Source organism: Onychomys torridus, chromosome 21, assembly GCF_903995425.1.
Source record: "Onychomys torridus chromosome 21, mOncTor1.1, whole genome shotgun sequence".
Classification (NCBI taxonomy): domain Eukaryota; kingdom Metazoa; phylum Chordata; class Mammalia; order Rodentia; family Cricetidae; genus Onychomys; species Onychomys torridus.
The window spans coordinates 5,158,851-5,182,462 of record NC_050463.1 but is presented as its reverse complement, the minus strand read 5'-3'; the positions used below and the strand labels follow the sequence as shown (position 1 = coordinate 5,182,462).

The 23,612-nt window shown below is 49.3% G+C and overlaps 1 protein-coding gene across 1 annotated transcript in view; it reads right to left on the bottom strand.

Moving 5' to 3' along the window:
• Positions 1-20,496, bottom strand: part of Chaf1a (chromatin assembly factor 1 subunit A) — a 28,284-nt gene extending 7,788 nt beyond the window's left edge. The window contains exons 1-7 of the mRNA XM_036171392.1: positions 20,340-20,496; positions 16,450-16,500; positions 13,427-14,220; positions 4,567-4,623; positions 3,138-3,340; positions 1,839-1,920; positions 1,517-1,585 (exon numbers count right to left, since the gene is read on the bottom strand). Of these exons, the coding sequence (XP_036027285.1) occupies positions 1,517-1,585; positions 1,839-1,920; positions 3,138-3,340; positions 4,567-4,623; positions 13,427-14,220; positions 16,450-16,500; positions 20,340-20,379 (1,296 nt within the window). The 5' untranslated portion in view covers positions 20,380-20,496. The remainder of the gene's footprint in view (positions 1-1,516; positions 1,586-1,838; positions 1,921-3,137; positions 3,341-4,566; positions 4,624-13,426; positions 14,221-16,449; positions 16,501-20,339) is intronic.
• Between the last annotated feature and the right edge of the window lie 3,116 nt (positions 20,497-23,612).

Here is a 23,612-nt window from a genome sequence, read left to right as displayed (position 1 = left end):
GCCTGGTAACCTGAGTTTGAGTCTGAGAACCCATCTTTGGTGGGAGGAGAAAAACAACTACAGGAAGTTGTTCTGACTTCTGTTCATGCACACACACTATACAGTAATAAATAATAAAAAGACAAATCAGGGGCCAACAAAATGACTCAGGGTAAAGTACTTGCTGCCAAACCTGATGACTCAAGTTCAATCCCCAGGACCCACACAGTGGAGAGAGCTGATTCCTTTAAGCTGTGTTCTTAGCTCCACATGTGTGTGATGGCATGTGCACTCACACCTTCACCCAATAATCATAAGCCAAGATGAGAGGAGATGGCTCACGGATTAAGTATGCATGTTGCTTTGCAATGGACTTGAGTTTAGATGCCATATCACATAGCTCTAAACCTCAACCCTCCCTAATCAGAGCAGAGCCAAAGCCACAGAACATACTACTTTCCAAGCAAAAACCCAAACAGCCTCCAACAGAACAGGAAGGGATAAAGTCCAGACAAGATAGCAGGCTACCGTAACACAGTGCAGCCTAGAGCAGGGCCATCCTCAAGGGACCCAAAGCCCTTCCCCAGTCTTTCTATCATAAGATGAGTGGGTTTTGTCACTAGCTCTGGCCATGGGCCCATTGGCTGGAGCTGAGCCAAGCCTGCTGATTCATAGGTTAATTAGCTGGGGAATTGATGGAGGAAAAGAGCAGATTCACCAACTGGACACAGGATGCTCCACTGAGCTGACAAGGGCATAACAGGCCTATTACCCACAGGCTAAGGTAACAGAGCAGCTGCCATACATGGTAGGATGGGAGGGGCCACCTTCTGCGTCAGTTCCCACATGGTGCGAGCTGGCCAGGGTCACTGCAGCCTTCCCAATAAGCAAGGCCATTTCCACGTAACCTTAGGGAACTGTCACTGGAACCTACAGCACCGTGCTGAATCATGCTGGCCAGGTGACCAAGATGACACATTGCATGCAAATGTAAGACCATGCTCAGCTCCTGGCACGTGCTCAGTCCTTCCTTCCTAAAGGAAGATGGTGAGTTCAAGACTACCCAGCCTACACAGCCAACTCTAGCATGGCCTGGGAAATGACACCCAACTAGATCTTAACATGTCAGGGCCAGGGTCTGAAACACCCAAGCCACCAAAGTTACTATGGGACCAGTGTTTGAGCAGCAGATGCCACAGTGTATCAGGAAATGGGTCCTGAGAGTGGGCAGTGGGGGTACCTGACTGGGTGAAAGGTTGGCATCAGGCCACCCACTTCTCCGGCACCTTGAGCCTCTTTGTACCTAGGGCCTCAATGCTAGCCACAGATTAGTTCCAACCAAGCTACACAATCAGTAGGTGACAGGCTCTGAGAGATGGTCTCAAAAAATGGTGAATGGGGGCAAACTCACAATTAGAAATAGAATAAATTTTGAAAATAAGGTGGAGAGCAACAGAGGACACCAGCATATGGCCTACACACTCACACACACAAAAGCACGCAGTGTCTGCTGCACCCAGAGCTGAGTAGTGCTCACCTTGGGGGCCTGCGGAGTCTTTGGCTTCTGGAAGAACCTGGTGATCTCTGCCTTCTCTGCCTTAATGCGCTGTGGTAGGGAAGGGACAGGACGGCACAGTTATCCCAGGGTACTCTGGGAAGGCAGTATTGTGCTTGCAGGCTCTCAAAACCCCAACCCATGAGGCATCTGCCCATGGTGCTCATGCTGATGGCAGCCGAGGGAGGCAAGGTGGAATCTGAGTGGGCACACAGTTCCCATAGAGCCCACCGCCCCAACAGACACACAGAAAGCACTCTGATGCCGCAGTGTCCAAGCGGGGCAGGGCGGGCAGCCAGACTACCTTCTCTTCCTCCCGTAACCGCTTCTCTTCTTCCCGTAACCGCTTCTCCTCCTCTTTTTTCCTCTTCTCCTCCAGTTTAGCCCTGGGAGACAGGAGACATGAATGAACTGTGTGAGCCTGGAAGCCAGTCCCTCATCTTCCTGCTGTGAGGTGACAAGGCTTTGGCACTGGGACTAACAAAGCAAAATGCACAACTCCACAAAACTCTTTTATTTGCTTCTGAGACAGTTCTGCTATGCAACCCCAGGTTGGCAACAGCAATCCCCCCTGCCTCATCCTGAGTGTTGATATTACAGGTATCCTAAATCTCCATATAAAATTATTTTGAGGGGTTGAACAGATGGCTCAAAGGTGAAGAGCACTGGTTAGTCTTACAGAGGTCCTGAATTCAATTCTCAGCAACCACATGGTGGCTCACAACTACCTACAATGAAATCCGATCCCTCTTCTGGCACTCAGGTGCACATGCAGGCAGAACACTGTATATGTGATAAATACATCTTTAAAAAAATATTATTTTGAGATAGGGTCTCACTCTGCAGAGAAAGCTAATCTGCAACTCACAGAATCCTCCAGCATGGGTGCAGATTAAAGGTGGTACCACACTTGCTCATCAACATAAAGTTCTTGATGGTTTGGGGCTCAGTGGGAAGAGTGATGGATGGCCTATCATGTACTAGGCCCTGGGTTCCAGCCCCAACACATCAAAAGCCAGATGTGGTGGTACCTGCCAATCATTCCAGTACTAGGTGGAGGCAGGAGATTCAAAACTCCAAGGTCATCCTTAGCAACATGCCTCACTTGCTTAAAAATCATTTGCCATTTATTAGTCTCAACCACCTATTTGCAAAGCACAAAGAATGGTTTTTTGTGGCCAGGCATGGAGGCGCACACCTTTAATCCCAACACTCAGGGTGCAGAGGCAGGCAGATCTCTGTGAGTTTGAAGCCAGCCTGGTCTACAGAGCAAGTTCCAGGGCACAGGGCTACACAGAGAAACCCCTCTTGGAAACACAAAACAAAACAGCTCTATCATAATAGAACCCCTTACAAGAGCTGCTGTGAACTCCTTCCAGGTCAAAACCTCACAGGACAGTGGTTGTTCCCTGAGGCAACAGCCCAGTTAGAAAACTGAGGACGAAATTCTGATGGGACCAGTGTCTAAAACCAAAACCTCCTGCAGCCTAGGAGCCATTGCCAGACAAAGCCTGCAGCCCCACAGAAAGAACACGGGCCAGACAGACAGACAGAAAGGAATCCGGACAGACCACTGCCGGGGAGAGTGAGGCCCAGCACTCACTCCAGAGCCTCCTGCCGCTCCTTGCGTCGTTCCTCCTTCAGCCGCTGCTTCTCCGCCTTCTCCTTCTCCTCCTTCTCCCGCTTCTCCCTCCGCTCCTTCTCCTTCAGCTCCTTCTCCTCCTCCTTCCTCCTCCGAGCCTCCTCCTTGGCTCGCCGTGTCTCTTCCCTCAGCTTTTCCTTCTTCTCCCTCTGCTGTTCTCTGTCCTATGAAGACAGCAGCAAAGGCGCCCCACAGGTGACCCATGGCAAGAACTGCCAAGCGACAGTGCTCCTCCACGTAGCCCAGGCTGACTCAGATTTCCAACATATATTCAAGCATGACTTCATTTCCTCTGAAATGAGAAACTGGGCTGAGGTAAGGACAGGAGCCTGGTGGCTGGCTGAGCGTTAACCAGAGTCCTGGGTTGGACCCCAATACCCAGCAGAGATCTTTCTGTGACTCAGCTCTAGCCCAGTGGATCTCTCCACACTGGAGCCTGAGCCCTCACTGTCCAGCTTGAAAAAGGACTTTAAGCCTTCCTGTACTAAAGCCTGTGGATGTGGGGCAGCTGCTTCAACAGGCCTGTGGTGGGTGGCTTCTCAGTGCTTGAGACTCCAGCATGTTTGGCAACTGCGTGCTGAGGCACAGTCCGCCAAGTGTTACTTTCTGGCCAAGAGAGGCAGTCTGGACTGGGCAGGAGACACAGGCCTGACTGCACTGTAGGGACTGGTCTGTTCCCGGTTGTTACCAAGGAGACAGAAGTCCTGGAGACTCAGTCTGGCTGCCGCACCTGCATGTGTCCTGCCCTCACATGGGCTGAATTGTACCTGGCAGTGTGAACATGCCATCCTGTCACTGGGAGACCAGGGCCAGCCTGGGCTACACAGTGAGCCTCTGTCTAAGTAAACAGATGCAACAGACAGAACTGGGGTATACCTCAGAGGACCAGTGTGTTCAGCATGCAAACAGCTTGCCTTTCCCATAACAACCCTCCAATACCAAATGTCTAAGGAATACCAACTGGCACAACACCCCTCCCAACTGCAAGGGGGCTGTGTGGCCCAGTATGCACAGCATGGCCTAAACTTTTCCACATTAGAGTGTCTCCTCCCCCATCCCATGGGCTGCATGGTGACCCACAGACTGAAAATCCACAAGCAGCTGTCACTTCTGCACTGTCTGGGGCCACTTCCATGTGAACCTAACTCACATCCTTCCAAGGAGAGTATAACTGTAACAAAGGTATTTGTTTTGTTTTTTGATTCACTATGTAGCCCTGGTTGGATTTGAACTTTTGAAGGGAGCTTTTCTCCTACCCACATTGTGCTAGCAGAGACCCAGGCAGGACCCGCACACTCAGGACACCCAGTCTATCACCATTGTTAGTGCAATGGCAGCACAAGCAGCAGAGCCCAGAAGCACGAGGCTCAGAGAGCCGGGAGGGCCTTACTCTGTGCAGTTTGCTCCTGCCTTTCTCTGTGGAGACTCTGACGAGTTTCTTGGCAACCTAAAAAGAAAGACAGAAGAGCTTAGGTCACATTCTTGAGGAACTCCACCCACATTCCCAAGGGACTCCATCCCAGCCCATGGGAAGGGCAGCAGGGCCTGGAGCCTGCAGGGGACATCGTGGGTGCAGTCCAGAAGCCCCAGGAGAGGCGGGTGGTTTAGCAGTTGACTTTATCTTGAAACACAAAGAACTGATTAAGTCCCAACACAGAAAGAGCCAGGTGTAATGATGGACACTTTTAATCCCAGCACCAGGGACCAGAAGACAGGAAGATCCCTGGGGTTCCCGGCTGGCAATCTACTCCAATTAGCTGGCGTAGGCCCACGTGGTGGATGTGGTCACAAACAAAAAGGGGACAATAGCTCACTGTGGTAGCCACGCCTTTAGTTTCAGCACTGGGGAGACAGAGCAACCCAGGACACAGTGAGACCTTGTGCCCTTACCCCACCCCCAAAAGGGTGGATAATGCCTGAAGACCAACAATGAAGGCTGTCTTCTGGCCTCCGTTCTCACATAGGAACCAACCTACAAAGATTGTTTGTCAAGTATATATAGGCAGAATCCCTCTGTGAGGGGCTGGAGGCGTGGTTGGGTTAGAGCATTCTGTCTAGGAGTCCCCAGTAAAGGGCTGAGGATGTGGTAGGGGTGGAGCCCCCACCTAGAATCCCCAAGTGAGGGGAGATGGACATGGCTCGGGGGTGGAGTACCCCTCCCCATCTCCCCTTCTTTACTGAGACAAAGGCAGAAACAAAACGGAAACATTGTTGCAAAAGTCTTTCCCAGCAACAGTACCAAAGATTATAATAGGGTCAGAGTGTAAAGGCCTTACTCGGGTAAATCCAACAGATTAAGAATGACTGTAAGCAGCAGTGGACAGCACTGAGCTGGAATCCAGCTCCTCCTAATCCCAACCACTGTCTTCAGTCTTTTCTGCAAGGTCCAAATGAAGCTTTTCCTGGTACAAGCAAGCCTGAGTTCTTTGTGGTGCTGGAGTTGAACCCTGGGCCTGTACCTGCCAGGCATGCTATCACTGACTCCCTGTCTGCCAGATACTTTTTAGAAAGTGGCAGGTCACCTTGGGGTGGGCCCATGACCAGGCCTGTAGTCTTTGCCCTTCTGCAGGATCGAGGCAACTTAGTGAGGGAATAAATACAAACTAGGGGCTGGGTGCCTGGCTCAATGATACAGTGCTGGACTTGCACATGTAAGGGTCTGGGTTCTACACACAAAAAGCAGGGTAGAAACCACTTTGCAGGTTCCTTTTAGACTTGAGAGGCTCAATGGTGGACAGAACTCAGTCTCAGCTGAGTCTTAGCTGAGAATACCAAGGTAGAGGCAGCAGGGCACAGAGCTGGCTGCAGGGCCATGGGAAGGCCAGGCCCTCTATTGTCAGAATCATAGATGGCCATGGGCTGATCTCAGTCTCCACTGAGTATATGGTGACCACACCACCACACTGCTAGGCAGTCTCAACAAGGCTTTTCAGATCTCCATGAGAGTTTGAGGCTAGTTAGGGCTACGGAGAGGCCTGTCAAGAGACAAGCAAGGCTGGCCTGTTAGTTCTACCCAGAGCACCCATCCACCCACTCACAGCACCCAAGATGATGGGACAGGGCTCTCTGTGACTGGCCACTCCTCTTTCTAAGCCAGGGGAGAGATGCTGAGAGGGCCCAGCTGCAGGCAAACATTACCAGCGAGGGGCTGAATACAGATGCAAGCTCTCTAACAACGTGTGGACACTCCAGCAAGTATGGTGCCTGGGATAGGTAGGAACACTAGAGACACCTAGCCAAGAGAAGGCACAGAACATGCAGGAACTATAGCCTCCAGAGGCCTCTCCAAGGAGAGCTCAGGATACCAAGCAACCAGGACACATTCTGTGAGAAGTGTGGAACCTCTCACATGCAGAGATAGAGAAAAGGGGAGACACACACAGCAGGAGACTTCACAGTATACTGAGGGACAACACTAGGACTATAAAGATATTTACTACAGATTTATTTTTAGACAGGTCTCATGTAGCCTAGGCTGGCCTTGAACTCCTGATGCTCCTGCTGGCAGGTGAACACCATTAGGCCTGGAACCCTGCCTTGGGCGAGCCCAGCCCCAAAGCATCTGTGTGGGGTAGGATCACCTGTGCTTCCCATGCTGGGCTTGAGTCCTGGATTCAAAGGATCCTCCTGCCTCACACGTCAGCACATGGCACCAAAGTACAAGCACCAGAGCAACCCTGCCTGCCTGCCCACACAGCTCAGCAGCATCTACACAGCACCTGGCATGCGCTCCTGCAGACACACACCATGTGCACCACTTCCTGCCCTGAGCAGGATTCTGTTTGGACATGTTCACAACAGATGCAAGCTTTCTTCTGGAATTTTCCCTGCCCTTAGTCTTTTGAGCCAAGGTCTATGTTGCCCAGGCCTGGTCTTGAACTTTCAATACTCCTGCCTCAGCCTTCCAAGGGCTAGGATGAAAGGTGTGCACCTAGCTTTTAAGTAGTTTTTACCTGGCTTTGCAGAATGCAATGTAAGCGTGGGGAACTTGCAGGAGTGCAGGACTGAAAACATCCCAGCAGCCAGGGCTCACATGGCACAAGGCAAAGACCCAGGAATATGGCTGCACCGTCACCATCTTGAATGGAATGATACCCTGTGCTTCCAGACACTAGACTGAGTGACATGTCTCACAGCACATAAACCTGACCTCTGCCAGTTTAAGAACCTTCCCTGATCCAGAAGATGCCAGATAATCTAATTGTGCCTTGTCAGGGTAAGTAGAAATCCCAGCACCTGGGCCACAGAGGCAGGAGGATCTCTATGAGTTCCAGGAAAGGTGAGGTTATACAATAAGACCCTGTTTCAAAACACCATCAAACAAACAATGAAACAGGGCCAATAGGACAGCTCAGCATGTCAATGTGCTTGTGAGCAGCCTAACAATAAATAAATACATCAGTTTTTTTTATCAAGTCCCAATGCTGCCTTCACCTCTGCATGTGCGTGCATGCGCGCATACACATATACACACAAATACATTTAAAAATAAAATTAACAGGTGGCGGGGGCACATGCCTTTAATCTCAGCACTTGGGAGGCAGAGCGAGATCCAAGACAGGCACCAAAACTACACAGAGAAACCCTGTCTCGAAAAAACAAAAACAGGTTAAAAAGTGTTATATGGCCGGGCAGTGGTGGCATACGCCTTTAATCCCAGCACTCGGGAGGCAGAGCCAGGCAGATCTCTGTGAGTTCAAGGATAGCCTGGTCTACAGAGAGAGATCCAGGAAAGGCGCAAAGCTACACAGAGAAACCCTGTCTCAAGAAAAAAAAAAGTGTTATATGGAAAAAGGTTAGCAGGCCTCTTGAGAAAGATGGTAGAGGCCATGGCACACGGCTAAGGTATTCCCACCCACCTGGGGCCTCTAATATTTGCTGTTCAGGTTTGCTGGATCCAGCTGCACCCTGAATAGGACACCAGAAAGAATGGATTGTAAAAATGCAGTTCATTGACACAATGGAGTATTATTCAGCTGCTAAGAAAAATGAAATTATGATGCCAGACGCTGGTGGTGCATGCCTTTAATCCCAGCACTCAGAGGCAGGCGGATCTCTGAGTTCCAGGCCAGCCTGGGAAAACCCAAAAAGAAAAATGAAATTATGGAATTTGCAGGAAATTCATCCTGGGTCAGTAACTCAGACCCAGAAAGACAAATGCCACCACAGTCTCCCATCTGTGGATGCCACCTCTGAATCCTTAGCAGGGTAGGTCTACACTGGAACACTCACAGAAGGCACAAAAACAGTAGGGCCATGAAGGGAGGAGCATCTGCAGGGAGAGGATAAGGACCAAGAGGAGAGTCAATGAGGCAGGGTAAATAACACTGAAGGCCTCTGACAACATGACACTACAGAAGCTCACTACTACAGTAGCATCCCAGCTCATGCATGCACAAGATTTAAAGGGAGCTGCCCTAATTGGCTACAGTAATAAACTCCTCTCAGGTTCTTCTTTAAAGATGTCTGCATGTGTGTCTGCCACCATGTATGTGCCTGGTGTCCTCTGAAGGAGCAAGCAGGTAGTCTCCAGGCCTGTGCTGTCTCCTCAGTGTGCTGCATGCTTATGTTTACACCCATAGACGAGTCACCTCTTATCCCAGAAATCACTTTCTTTTTTTATTGTTGTTGTGGTTTTTGTTTTGTTTTGTTTTGTTTTGTTTTTTAGCTGAGGACCGAACCCAGGGCCTTGTGCTTGGTAGGCAAGCACTCTACCACTGAGCTAAATCCTCAACCCAGAAGTTACTTTCTTGAATTACCATCCTACAACCCATAACTTCTACACACAAGGAGCCCTACATGGGATGGCTATATTGCCTCCTCTCATCAAGGCTCAGGGATTTTAGGGAAGAGAGTTTGTGAGAGCCCCATCTGGGGTAGACACCTGCAGTGAAGCATGGTCACACATGTGAGCTCACAGCAACTGTGACTACATGCACAGACTCGCACAGATTAAGCCTCGTGAAAATCCAGCACAGATGGAGAGCAGTCCTGAATCTCCCACCCATAGCCAAGGAACTACTGAGGAAGGGTGGCTGCTGGGAGAAGGGAGGGTCAGCCTTCTAAGGGATGTGGTCCAAGAGGCCACTCAAGCCCCATAGATGGTCCCCACTGTGCATGTACAGGAACACTGAGTAGATTTTAAAAAAGAGCAAGCAACTCTTTGCCACCTGGAACCCCACAGGAACTCCCAGACGCCTAGATCCAAGTCTCTGTGTGCAAGCCTTCTTTCCTGGGTAAACATAGCCACCTCTCCTCAAAGATGTCGATTTTTACAGCAAACACAACTGGACACGATGCAGACATCAGAGGAGCGCAGCCTAGGTAATCTACAGCCCAGCTCCTGCATCTATGGCTCAGGGAACATGGCAGGAGAGTAAGTAGGAAGTCTGTGAGAGACAGAAGATCAGGAAGTCTGCCGTGACTGTGTTTCCTAGAAACAGCTGCATAAACAAGGAGAACATGGGAATCTCAAGAGGGTCGCACCCCTAGACAAACACTACAGGCCCATAATGACAGCTGAGAGAAGGAGAATTAACCTCTCCCAGGGATGAGCCCCAAGGTAGAGTGGTCAGACCAGAAACCATCTACAAAACAACAAAAATTCAGGGCGGGGGCGGGGGTGGTGGTGGTGGTATTTATATACATCTTTGTGCACGCGCGCGCGCACACACACACACACACACACACACACGTATATAATAAAGAGGCTATCAACTTGTGAATGTAAGACATGGAAGGGGCTAGAGGGAGAAGTGATGTAATCCTACTTCAATTAAAAACATACTTTTAAAAATAAGAGCTTGCCGTGCAGTGGTGGCGCACGCCTTTAATCCCAGCACTCGGGAGGCAGAGGCAGGAGGATCTCTGAGTTCGAGGCCAGCCTGGACTACAGAGTGAGTTCCAGGACAGGCTCCAAAGCTACACAGAGAAACTCTGTCTTGAAAAACAAAACACAAAAAAAGAGCTCATAAGGCTGGACATGGTGGTTTATGCCTTTAATCCCAGCAATTGGGAGGCAAAGGCAGGCAGATCTCTGTGAGTTTGAGGCCAGCTTGGTCTACAGAGTGAGTTCCAGGATAGCCAGGGCTGTTACATAGAGAAACCCTGTCCTGAAAAATCAACCCCCTCAAATCCCTCCCCCTAAAAAGCCTCATGAAGTTGAAGGGAAGAGAAGAATTTAGGGTACAGGGGGTTGGGGAGGGATGTATTTGATCCAAATATGCTGTAAGTACATATAGAATTCTCAAACACAAAACAGTCAGGTACCGGGGAGGGAGGGAGGGAACTGGGATTGGTATGTAAAATTAAAAAATAAATAAAACCTTAAAAACAACAATAACAAAACAGACAGGTACAAACACTTGGGAAGCACAGGCAGGTTTATCTTTGTGAGTTCAAGGCCAGCCTGATCTACACAGCAAGTTCTACGACAGCCAAGGTTAAGTGGAGACCTGCCTCAAAAAACAAAATGAACGACAAGCACTGTCTTCTCAGCTGGGAAAATGGCTCTTCCAGCCCCATCAGGAGATGGGCAGGCTGGCTGGGAAAGGATTCCTAGAAAGACCCCCGAAGCACTGAGACATGCAGGCCTTAGGGACCAAGTATGGCTTGAAAAGATTTGGGGGCAGGAGCCAGGCCTAGCTCTATCGACTGTTACCTGGCTTGTGGCCAGCCTGTCTACACAGCAACACCCCCACATCAAAAACAAAAACTACCCAAACAGATCCTGATCTGATAGGTTGGAAAGGCCTTGAGTTCTAGATTCACTGGGGGCAGGAATCAAGTCGAACTTTGAGGTGGATCTATGCCCCAACTAGGGACAGTCATCTTGATGCACCATGGGATAAAGAGATTCTGCAAGAGGGTTGGGGATTTAGCTCAGTGGTAGAGCGCTCGCCTAGCAAGCGCAAGACCCTGGGTTCGATCCTCAGCTCAAAAAACAAACAAACAAACAAACAAAAAAACTGCAAGGTGAAGATGAAGCCAGACTCAAGAGGTGGGGTGTACAGACAAGATGGCCAATGAGGCTGGAGGGCAGGGCAGCAGCTCCAAGTCGTTTGTCAAGTCAGCAGGTCACCACGTCTCCCAGTAAGTGAAGTAATCGCACACATCAGTGACAAAGCTAATGGTGCTGGGCAGTGATGGCGTGCACTTTTATCCCAGCACTCCGGATGCAGAGGCAAGTGGATCTCTGAGTTCAAGGCCAGCCTGATCTACAGTGCTAGTTCTAGGACAGCCAAGGCCACAGAGAGAAACCCTGTCTCAAAAAACAACAAAAAGTCACAAAGCCACCAAGGCTGGCAATCTGATCAGACCTCACAGAACTGATGAACAGGGTCCACACCAAATAAAGATCTAATGTGAACAAATGAAAGTGCCACACAATCAGAATATTTTGGGGATTCTGAACTGACTTTATTTAAGGCTTCTTGTCCAACTATACATTACATTCCAGGCTGGCCTCACTCATGAGAATCCTCTTGCCTCATACCAAATGCTGGGATTACAGGCATGTACCATCATGTCTGGCTTGGATAAAATTAAAAAAAAAATTATATAGTTTTATCTATGAGATTTTTAAAAATATATTTATTAAAATTTTTTTCATTTTACATACCAACCCCAGTTCCCCCTCCCTCCCCTATCTATGAGATTCTAAGGACATCTGAGAATTGACATATCTGTCACTGCAGATTTGAAACCAATAAAAGTGGGACACCCATATTTGAAATGCCAAGTCCTCCTCAATACAAGACTCCCTGAGCACCAATGTATGACTACCATTGCAAAATCCCACACCTGACCTCACTTGCCTGACAGGCTGCCACCAATAGCACCTCAAGAGAGGGCTGAAATTAACTTCAGGCTGTTTGAAGGCACACAAACAGCTGAATGCAAGAGGCTCATAAGGTTTAAAAGGAGGACCATAGCTGGGTGTTGGTGATGCACACCTTTAAACCCAGCACTAAGGGGGCACACGCTGATGGGTCTCAGTGAGTTCGAGACCAGCCTGGTCTAAAGAGTAAGTTTAGGGCTGGCTACACAAGAAACCCTGTCTCAAAAAAACCACACACACAAAACAAACAAACAGACAAACAACCATTATATGTAATCACAGTGTTTGGGAGGCTGAGGAAGTAAGAAGACCTTGCATTCAGGGCAGCCTGGACCATACATGAAGACTTAACAAAACCAAGGAAAGACGGCTGGGGATATGGCTCAGAGTTCTCTTCCAGGCCTCGTTGACATCTGGTTAGTGGTGACCTCAGGATGGCCATTTTGGTGGAGGGATGTGAGCTCTCAGCCAGGTTCTGGTGGTCTGTCTGGGCTGCATCTGGAAAGGCACCTCTGGACAGACCACTCATCTTTAAACTCCATCCTGAGGACTGGAGTTTGCCGAAGTGGGGAGCGCCTGCCTGTCAAGTCAAGTCCCATCTCCAGCACCAGAATGAAAAAATAAAGCAGGAAAGTGGCAGGTATCGGAAAGCTTAGCTTTAAGACAAGGGTAAAAGTGAGCCTGGCCACAGCATGCTTCAGCATCCCTTGTCCAAATGCTCAGGAGCATTTGCTGTGAGTTTTGAAATGTCTGTAATGTGACAAGCAGGTTTTGACCTCTTGGGGCCCCAAAACCAAGTAATTAATTTTTATTCCGTGAACCTCCTTTTTGTTTTTGTTTGTTTGTTTGTTTGTTTTTTGAGACAGGACCTCACCATGCAGCCCTATCGGACTTTGAACTCAAGAGATCCACCTGCCTCTGCCTCCCGAGTGCTGGGGATTGAAAGCGTGTTGCCACCATGGCTGGCCATATAATGTTGAGTTTTGTTTGGTTTGGTGGGGAGTGTTTTGTTTTGTTTTCGGGACAGAGTTTCTCTGTGTAGTTTTGGAGCCTGTTCTGGATCTCGCTCTGCAGACCAGGCTGGCCTAGAACTCAGAGATCCACCTGGCTCTGCCTCCCGAATGCTGGGATTAAAGGCGTGCACTACCACCGCCTGGCACCTTATAATGGTTTTATGATTAGCTTAAGACAAAGTCTCATGTACTCATGTAGCCTAGGCTGGCCTCAAATGCACTATGTAACTGAGGATAACCCTGACCTCCAGATCCTCCTCCCTCTCCTTCCCCAGTGCTGACATAGCAGGTTTCTGAGGTGTCTAGGACGAGCCTAGTACTCCAAGCATGCAGGGATAGCACTCTCTCCAGTGTGAGGCCGGGTCAGTACCCTGGGATTATGAGGGATGGGTACTCACTATGCAGATGGGTGTAGAGGGGGGGCTGGTCCCATTGAGCTGTGCTGGGGGTGCAGATGGTCCCTCAGGAGAGCTGGTTGGAGAAGAGGAGCTGGTGGGAGAGTGGCTCAGTGTGGAATCATCCTCGGGGCAGGACTCCTGCACTTCACTCTCTGAAGTGACACTCCTGTCCAGGGACATCGTGGGAAGAGAGGTGTGGGGAGGCTTAGCAGCCAGGATGTCCTCAAGCACCACCATGGGCACTTTCTCTATAAACAGGAGACTCCCTGCCTTGCTCCAGCCTGATGGCTCCTTTACAGGGGATGTCCTGGAACCCTCTGGCAGCTCAGGGCAGCTCTGTAACGAGCCAGCTTGACAGCCACCCGTCCTCTCTGGGCCTCCTGGGCTCTCAGGCTCCTCCTCCACATGGCAAGGAATGTCTGAAGGGGTCTCTGGGAGACACTGCTCCGCTGTGGAGGGCCCCTGCTGCTTGGTGGCTCCTTCCGCTGGGGCATCGGGACTTGGTTCATTGGGGCCCTCAGGGCTGTCTGGAATGTCATTGGAGTTCTCGGTCAGGTCGATGATGACCATGCTCTGCACTGGCTTTATCGCGGCCCTCAAGAAGCTATCAATGGGGCCCCGGCCACTGACCAGCTTCGGACTCAAGCCTACATGAGAACCTGTGTGACAGCGGTTTTCCAAAGTGTCCAAGGACAATTGTAGATCCCGAACTTTATCTTCCACAGACACTTTTGGTGATATATCCTCAGCTTTCTCCTTGGGGACAAGGTTCAGACGTTTGAAGGGCAGGCGAGCTGAAATGAACAGAAACAACATCTTCAGTGACAGCAGAGGGAGACCATCAACCTGTGCTCAAAACCCAAGTGCCTGGGCATTAATGGCCCTATGGGGGGTGGGTGGGGGTTGTGGTGAAAATTTCAAGCCTAAAAGTGAGCTGCTGAGGGCTGGGGAGATGGCTCAGCCGTAAAGAGCACTGACTGCTCTTACGGAGGACCCGAGATCAATTCCCAGCACTGACATGGTGGCTCACCTGTTCCAGAGGAGACCTGACACCTCCTTCTGACCTCCAAGGACACCAGACATGCACATGATGCACCAACATACATGCAGGGAAAGCACCCATACCCAGAAAATTTAAGAAGAGGTGGGTGCTGCTGGAGGCTGGGGATCAAACTCAAGCAGTGAGGCTTGGCAGCAGGCACTTTCACCTAACCTCAGGGGCTCACCCCCCACTCCATGCATTTAAACATCAAGTACCATTGGTTAATCCTACCTATGTAAGTCAAAAGCCAAACCAACCTTTTCCCTACATTTGGGCAGCTCATGAAACATGGCTGCCCTGAGGTTTCAGGCTCCGCTGATTCCTCCCACCCGGGACACATTCCACCCAGGCCAGCCTGACCGTGGAGTCCTGAGCGGGGAGGGAACTGCTAAGGGCCACCAGATAGACAACTGGGCTCTGCAATGAGAGCCTTGACCCTTGACACAATCCCACTGCCACTTTGGCCAAGGGCAAGGGCATGGCTTGTGAATAAGAAACATTGATGTGCTGCCCAGAAGCACTCTCCACATAGGCAGCAGTTCTGTCTCAGCAGCCAGGCAGTGTCTGTCTGGCTGCCTCAACTTGGGGGCAGCTATTGGCACCTACTGGGAAGAAGACAGGGTGCTGCAGAGACAGCACACAGGGCATGCCTCCCCAGAGCAGAGACCACCAAAAGGTCAGCGGGATGGTTCAGTGAATAAAGATGTCACGTGCTGCCAAGCCTGAGGCAAAGGCCCACTGGCAAAGGAGAAAAGACTTGCACAAGTGGTCTTCTGGTGGCCACATGCGCACCTCAGAACACACACTCAGCATGTGTACACACACAGAGATGAATCCCTATTTGATTTATTTGTATACAAATCAGATGGTGAGTTGGAAACCCTGCCCTGGGGTGAAGCTCTGCCTCCCAGTCCCTCTGCAGGGCACACAACACCAATCCCAAAGCCTTGAAAAGGGGCCTCTTGTGGAGGTATGCTCCTGTGATTCCAGCTGAGGAAGGAAGATGTATAGGTCTAGCTAGTAGGAAAGGTAGACTAAAGAGTGAGATCCTGTCTCAAAAAACCAAAACCCAGCAGCTTGAGAGATGATGGCTCAAGGGTTGAGAGAACACCCTGCTCTTGTAAAGTTGGGTCCCCAGCACATGAAGTGGCTCACAGCTAGCTGCCTATAAATCCTGTTTCAGGGAATCCGACTCCCCATGGCCTCTGCAAGCAAATGGTACACATAACCACCCACACATGCACACCTAATTAAAGGAAATTTAACGGATCTTTAAAGTATATAAAACGGGCTAGAGATGACTTGTTGGTCTTACAGAGGACCCGGGTTCAGGACCCAGCACCCACTTGGTGGCTCACAACCATCTGTAACAAGGATCTTCCACCTGCAGTGGGCACTGCATATACATGGCACATTAAAATACAGAGGCAAACATTCAGAGAGACAAAGTAAAAATAAACACATCATTAAAAAAATTAAAACTGGAAGCTAGGCATGGTGGCATACATCTTTAATCCCAGCACACAGGATACAAAGGCAGGTGGCTCTTTTTGAGTTCTAGACCAGCCTGGGCTACATAGTGAGACTCTGTCTCATGATAAAAAAACATGCAATGAATTTTCTCTTAAAATATGCACACATTAGCAATCATTCAAAAATAAATCTAAGCAAATGAAAGCAACACAATTGCCCTCGGTTCATGTACATACAGTACCAACGGAACATAATTCAATTCTAAACCACATATATCCCAAAGAAAAATTTGGGATGGGCACAGCTCAGTGGTGCAGGACTTGGCTGCCATGTGAGGCCCTGGGCTGGGTTCCAGCACCAAAACCAGAGATAAGATGTAAGAAACACTTGAGACCTCCAAAGCTCAGTGACCAACCCTTTGGAAGGAGATATCCAAACTGGAGGGAGCAACTGCTGTCCTCCCCTCAGCCCTTAACAGGCCACTGAGGACTCCACAGGCCCAAGTTACCTTGTATCAACCTCTTCACTGGGAACCCAGGTCTGTCTTTGCAATCCATAGCTGTGGGAAAGAAAAGCAAATGTTACTAAGGGTGAGAGTGACTGGCCAGCTAACATTCAAAGCAGATCCCACTGAGGCTCCTATGGCCCTGCCTATTCCATTTGAGCTGTTTCTTCTCTTGAGATAGGATCTCACCATGCAGCACAGGCTGAGCCCAAAAAAATCATGGCAAGCCTCCTGACTCTGCCTCCCAAGTGCTGGAATCCCAGGCACAAAGTACAACAGCGTACTTTTATTGGCTTAAAAATATATTAGGGGTTAGGGATTTAGCTCAGTCGTAGAGCGCTTGCCTAGCAAACGCAAGGCCCTGGGTTCAGTCCTCAGCTCTGGGGAAAAAAAAAAAAGTTTGTTCTTTCATCCAGGGTCTTAGTATGTAGTCATGGATGGCCTGGAACTTACATAGGCCTGACTGCCCCTGCCTCTCAAATGTTGGTAATGAAGGCATAACACCATACCCAGCTACCATTTATCTTTCTTATTTATGTGTATGCATGTATGTCTGTGTGCATGGGTGTCTAGAGGCCAGAGGGGTCAGGTCCCCCAGATCTGGAGTTATAAGTAGTTGTGAGGTACTAGATATGGGTGCTGGATCCTGATCTGAACTCTGGTCCTCGCTAACTGCTGAGCATCCCTCCTCCCACTCAGTGTATACATTTGCCACATGGTGTGTCAGAGGACAACTTCCAGGGGTCAGTTCTCTCAGTCTCCATGTGGGTTGTAGAGACAGTACCCAATTGTCAGGCTTGGCAGTACTTGGCAAGTACTCTGACCCCTGAGCCCTATCATCAGCCCAGAGAGAGTTTTCATGGCTGAGGGAAGGGGGTGGAGGTGCTATTCACATTTAGCTGAAGCACAGGTCCTCTTCTTAAACAGCCTACAGTGAATAGGCTGGCTCCACAACACAGAATTATTTGGCTCAAAACGTCAACACTAAGCAATTCTATCCTAGACTCATATCCTGCTTTGAGTTTCTCTGTGGGCCTCTCACTCAGAAACTTGTATTATGTCCCCTACTGGATGCCAGCACAGTGGCCGGATCCATACTGTACCAGACTGCCCCACTCAGCACCTGAATATACTGGAAACCAATGAACAGTGAGCAAAAAGCAAGGGCACGAGAAAACAGACAGGAAGAGCCAGTTACGGGGTGATGCTTGCCATCCCAGGACTAAGGAGGTAAAACAGGAGGACTGCCTCAACTTCAAAGCCACTCTGGGTTACACAGAATTCTAGGTCAGTTATGGCTAAACTGCACAAAGCTGTCTCAAAAAACAAGTAAGAGCTGGCAAGACAGTTCAGTGTGCCGGGGCACTTTCCAAGCTTGACAATCCACACAGGGCAAGGCGAGAACTGACTTCTACATGTCCTTTGACCTACCTACACACACACACACACACACACACACACACACACACACAGTGAAAGTGGGGCTGGACAGGGGGATCAGCAATTCAAAGCATTTGCTGCTCTAGTCTCGGCATTAGGATCCAACAGCTCACAAGCACTCAAAGTCCAGCTCTAGGGGATCCAATGCCCTCTCTGACCTCCATGGGCACCTATCTCATGTGTACAGACATATAAAAACACTTAATATCAAATAAACCTGTACATAAACAAAAAAAAACTAATTTTTCTAAGCGAAGGCATCATAATCTTAAACAGATGAATATATAGATGAAATGAACACACTGCATGGCAGAAGCTTCAGTCATGTCAATGCACAATAAGGAACATGGGGTTGGGCTCAGTGGGCAGCACACTGACCTAACATGCAGGAAGCTCTGGGTTCTAACCACAGTCCTACATAAACCAGAAACGGTGGCACTTGGAGGTAGAGGCCAGCCTGGGCTACACGAGACTGTTTTAAAAATAACTACACGGGGCTGGGGATTTAGCTCAGTGGTAGAGCACTTGCCTAGCAAGTGCAAGGCCCTGAGTTCAATCCTCAGCCCTGAAAAAAAAAACTACAAAAAATAAAAAACCCCATGAGAGACTATTTCCCACTAAAATAAATTAAAAACCTCAGGAAGTATATAATCACATCAAAATCCATGCACGTTGGACCATAAATAGAACCTGATTTTTGTTTGTTTGTTTTGAGACAGTGGCTCTCTATGTAGCCCTGACTCTCCTGGAACTCGATACGTAGACCAGGCTAGCCTAGAACTCAGAGATCTACCTGCCTCTGCCTCCCAAGGTCTGGGATTAAAGGTATGCACCACCATGTCTTGCTTAGAACCTTTCTTTGAGTAAATGCCTTTAAACAGGCAGCTCAGGTGTAGAAACTCACACCTACTAGGCATTATGTGGACAAAAACTCCTTCAGTAATTTGAGGAGAATCTCCATACATTTTGCTAATGCTACATGGAATTTCAGACTCCACTCTGGACAGCTGAGGTTGTCCAGAGTGGAGACAGCCCACTCAGCCTGCTTAGAGACTCAGACCCCTACTCAGAACACCCATACTCCTTTCTTCTTATTTCTCTTTTCTCTTTTTTTCCCAGGCTGGCCTCGAACTCGTGATCCTACTGCCTCCACCTCCTTCAGCAAATCCTACCAGCGTGCACCACCACAACCGGCTTTCTTCTTATTTCAATGGAAGAAAGGTAACATTACCCTGCTTCCTATTGCCAAAAATATGGCATCTTTTCTTAAATATTTTTATTACATTTTAATTAATTTGCTGGAGTGGGGGAGGCTTGTGGAATCGATTCTCTCCTTCTTACGATAGAATTCAGGTGGTGAGAGGCCAGATCTACCTGGAATTCATCATCCTCCTGCCTCAGCTTCTAGGATGTTGTAACTGCAGGTACGAACTACCACACCCAACTTGTCTTTATTACCAATAGTGTTGGTTTTAAACGTTCTGCCTTGGTTAAATAAAAACGATGCTCCAAGAGAGTCCAGGCAGTTTTATGAATATTAATGTCTTCATAAAATCCCAAGCCAGTCAGGGCAACAGTTCCAGCCTTTCTGGGATACCCACCTGTGTGTATGTGTGGCGGGGGTGGCGTTGGGGGCTGGGGGTGCATATCTTTGGTGGTCAGAACTGGGGGGGGGGGCGGCATTATCCTAGAAGTGGATGGAGATCGAGGACGCTGCTCTCCATCCCCGAAACTGCCCACCCACCCCAACTCACGTCCAAGCTTGCAGACTGGTATAAATGTACCCAGAAGGGCCCGTCCTAAGAGTCCCAAGTGGTGCTCAACTGGTGAAACCTTAGCTCACCAGGGTAGGCCCCGTCCCGTCCCTCAGTCCTTCAACTCACGAGGGTGGATTCCATGCCAGCCGCTGGGAATACAATCAGAGTCAAGCAGGGGAACTGGGCACCCCACATTTAGGGAAGCCTGCCGTATGCCACGAAGACTCTACTGCGCACCCCGCGGGGCCAGACCACACTCAGAGCGGGCTTCCTGGTCACACTTGCCCCCCAACCCTCCGTCACCCTGGGCTCGCCCTGTGCCGCAGCTGATCCTCTGGGGTCCAGAGCTCAAGCGACCACAGGCCTGTTTCCTCACCCACTGCAAAGGTCGAGAACTCACAAGTGCACTTTTCATATTGCACGACTGACTCTTCCCCGTCCCTGGCCTCAGTTTCCCCACCTGCTACAAGAGGACGCTGATGCACTCAGGATCCATCAAAGACGACCCGGCCTGTTTCCCATCTGCTACCGGGGCCCAGGTGCTCGGACCACACAGAGCCGCCGGGAGCCTGCAAAGCGGACTCGCCCCCCTCCCCGGGGCCTCAGTTTCCCTTCTGGGAGCCCTCGCGTCTCCGCGTCTCGGTCCCCGGGCCGCCCGGGCGCGAACCCGCTCCTCCAGGCCGCAGCTTCGCCCACCTGCTGCTCGCGGCGTCGCGGCGTCCGGCTCCTCCAGCATCGCGGCGGCGGCGGCTCAGCTTCAGACAGGCGGCCCGGTGCGCTCTCCGCCTCCCGCCGGTGCCACCACTGCTGCCGCCGCGGCCGCCGCGCTCGTATTTGGCGGGAACCGCGGCGACCTCCGCGGCCCGCGCGCCGATTGGACGAGGGCCCGTCACGTGACGGTCCTGCCTCAGGAAAAGCAGAGCGCTCGGCGCGGCCTCGCGAGAACTGCGGCTGGTATGCCCGAAAATCCCGCGGGAGGTGGAAGGAGGCGGGCTCCTTTCGGGCGGTTCTTGAGTGGCTGCGGAGTGATGCGTTTCTATTGGTCCTACGAAATGTCAATTTAATGTCCTCCCTTTTATTGGCTGACATGCGTGAAGGAGGCGGGACGGTTACGTCACGGTCGGCGCCAGTGACAATTTGTAATTATGGATTAGAAGAGGGCTCTGAAGTGAGTTTATCCCAGTTAGTGATTGGTTGAAAGTAGCTACTGCAGTTAAATTTGGGGATTACTTCTTTTTATTTATTTTGTTTTTTCTTTTTCTTTTTTCGAGACAGGGTTTCTCTGTGTAGCTTTGCGCCTTTCCTGGAACTCACTTGGTAGCCCATGCTGGCCTCGAACTCACAGAGATCTGCCTGCCTCTGCCTCCCGAGTGCTGGGATTACAGGCGTGCACCACACCGCCTGGCCATTTTATTCTTAATTTATGAATTACTTCCCTTCTTAACTATAAACTACTTTTTAAAAATTATGAGTTACTTTTCTGAAATATGAACTGCTTTCTTAAAAATTACGATTTGCTTTAATTTTGAGTGAAGTAGAATTTTCTGTTGTAAAATTATAAATTACTTTTTTTAATTGTGAATTACTTTTTTAGTGTGAATTACTTTAAAAATATACTAATTAAAAAAAATAATTCATTGAGTGTGGTGGTATGAGCTTTTAATCCTAGTATTTGGGAGGCAGAGGCAGGTGGATCTCTGTGAGTTGGAGGACATCCAGCTCTGCATTGCCAGTTCCAGGGCAGCTGGTGATACAATGTATCAAAAAATTACTAATTGCCTTCATCTTCCCTTCCTCTCTCTCTCTCTCTCTCTCTCTCTCTCTCTCTCTCTCTCTCTCTTCTTGAGACAGGGTCTCACAATGCGGCTTGCTGGCCTGGCACCCACCACCCAGTTTCTCAAACTTTTCATCTGTTAGGTGGAGGAAGAATTTCCTCGTTAACCCGCAAACAGCTCAGTACCCACAACAGTTTTCTTGAAGTTGTGGCTAGTAAGTGGGTCATTTGGCTAAGAGATTAATGGTATGTGTTGCTTTTTGGTCATAAGCTCAGTGAAGGACGCTCTGGTGTCAAGGACCTCATCCAATCTTTGACTGGCTGCAGAGGTAGAATCTGAGTGACAGACGGCAGCCCACAGAACCAGGGAGGCTACATAGCGGGGGACCCTAGGACGACTGTGGCTCCTAATGACTTTTGGTATTACTCAATCACTGGGCAAGCCTCAGTGAAACATTTCTCCATTAGGATAAGAATTTGTACTGTATCAAACTGATAATAGAAAATAAATAAATACAAATGAAAAGAATTTGATTGAATCGTGCAGTTCTTGTGGAGCCAAACCTACAGTTGTACGCCTACCAACCCTGCACTTGGGAGGTGAAGGGAGGAAGACCTGGAGTTAAAGGCCAAGGTAGGCTGAAGTTTGAGGCCAGCCTGTGCTCCATGAGACTCCATCTCAAAACACATATGAAATAAAGAACATTGTTGTATGAATCTGTGGGTTGCTGGCATGCTAGGAATCTCGGGCTGTAGTCTCCAGCCACACACACACACACACACACACACACACACACACACACACACACGTTTTTGAAAGCAGACATGGAGTCACGAGCCTGTTATTGTATTACTAGGGAGGTGAGGCAAGAGGATGAGGAACTCAAGGCCAGCTTGTGCTATAAGGGACCCCGTCTCTAAAAATAAAAACAAAACAATTCACAATCCAAACTATTTATAAAGGCTCCTGTAATCATGAGCAATAGGATGACACACACATGTTCTTTTGATCTATGGCACTGCACTCTGTTGAGTCACTTGGAAACTTCTGGAAACTCTTGGCTTCATGAAATCTCCCAAACTGGTCAGCAATTTCAACACCAGATTTTTAAAATTCTTTCACCCTAAACATTTTCCTGTTCCTGCTTTAGGATCTCTTTACTCATCACCCCCCTTTATTACTAATCTCCAAGTCATGCTAGACTGGTATGTAACTGGTTATGTACCGGGCTGGCCTCGAACTGGCCCTGCTTCTCGAGTGTGGGATTACGGAGTGCATTGCCACACCTGGCATATCCTGTATACCTTTTGAAGTCTGGAACACAGTTGAAATAAGGTTAAGGTACATGTGTCAGTCTGGGGAGGTTTCATCAAGGAGGTGACGTTCCACCTGCAGTACACCGTTCCTTGTTTCGGGTGCTTTGACCAAGCATTTCTGTTTTCTTTGGAGTTTGGTTTTTGTTGTCAGAGCATTTATTTAATCACACCTTCTAAACTGGGGACACTCCAGCTTGATATTTTTCATGTTATTTTATTTATTTTAATTTTTTCAAGACAGGGTTTCTTTGTGTAGTTTTGGAGCCTGTCCTGGAACTCACTCTGTAGCCCAGGCTGTCCTCGAACTCAGAGATCCGCCTGGCTCTGCCTCCCGAGTGCTGGGGTTAAGGCGTGCGCCACCACTGCCCGGCTTATTTTTATTTTTAAAAAATGATTTTGTATTCTTTTTTAAGTTATGGGTATACTTGTGATCCTGCAGACTTGAGCGCAGTTGACACAGACCAGGAGAGGGCGCATCTGGAGCTGGAGCAGCCTGATGTGGGTGTGGAGAACCGAACTCTTGACCTCTAGCCCTAAGAGATTTCGTTTTTCTTTACTTTGTCTTGTTTTCATTTTATTCTCTATTTCATTTATTATGAGTTCCAGCGGCCCAGGATAGCCGTGAACTCTGTCAGGAATCTTTCCTTTAAGGCCCAAGAGATGGGGGTGGGTAAAGTGCTTACAGCCAAGCTTGGAGACATGAGTTCGATCCCTGAGATTTACACGGTAGAAGGCGAGACCCGACTGTCGCGCAGCGGTCCTCTGACCTCCAAATGCGCTCACAGGCATGCCAACGCTGCTCCCTCTAACCCATGCACACACTAATTAATTAAGAACGGACTTTGACTTTATACCACCTCCTCGGCTGTAGAGGGAGC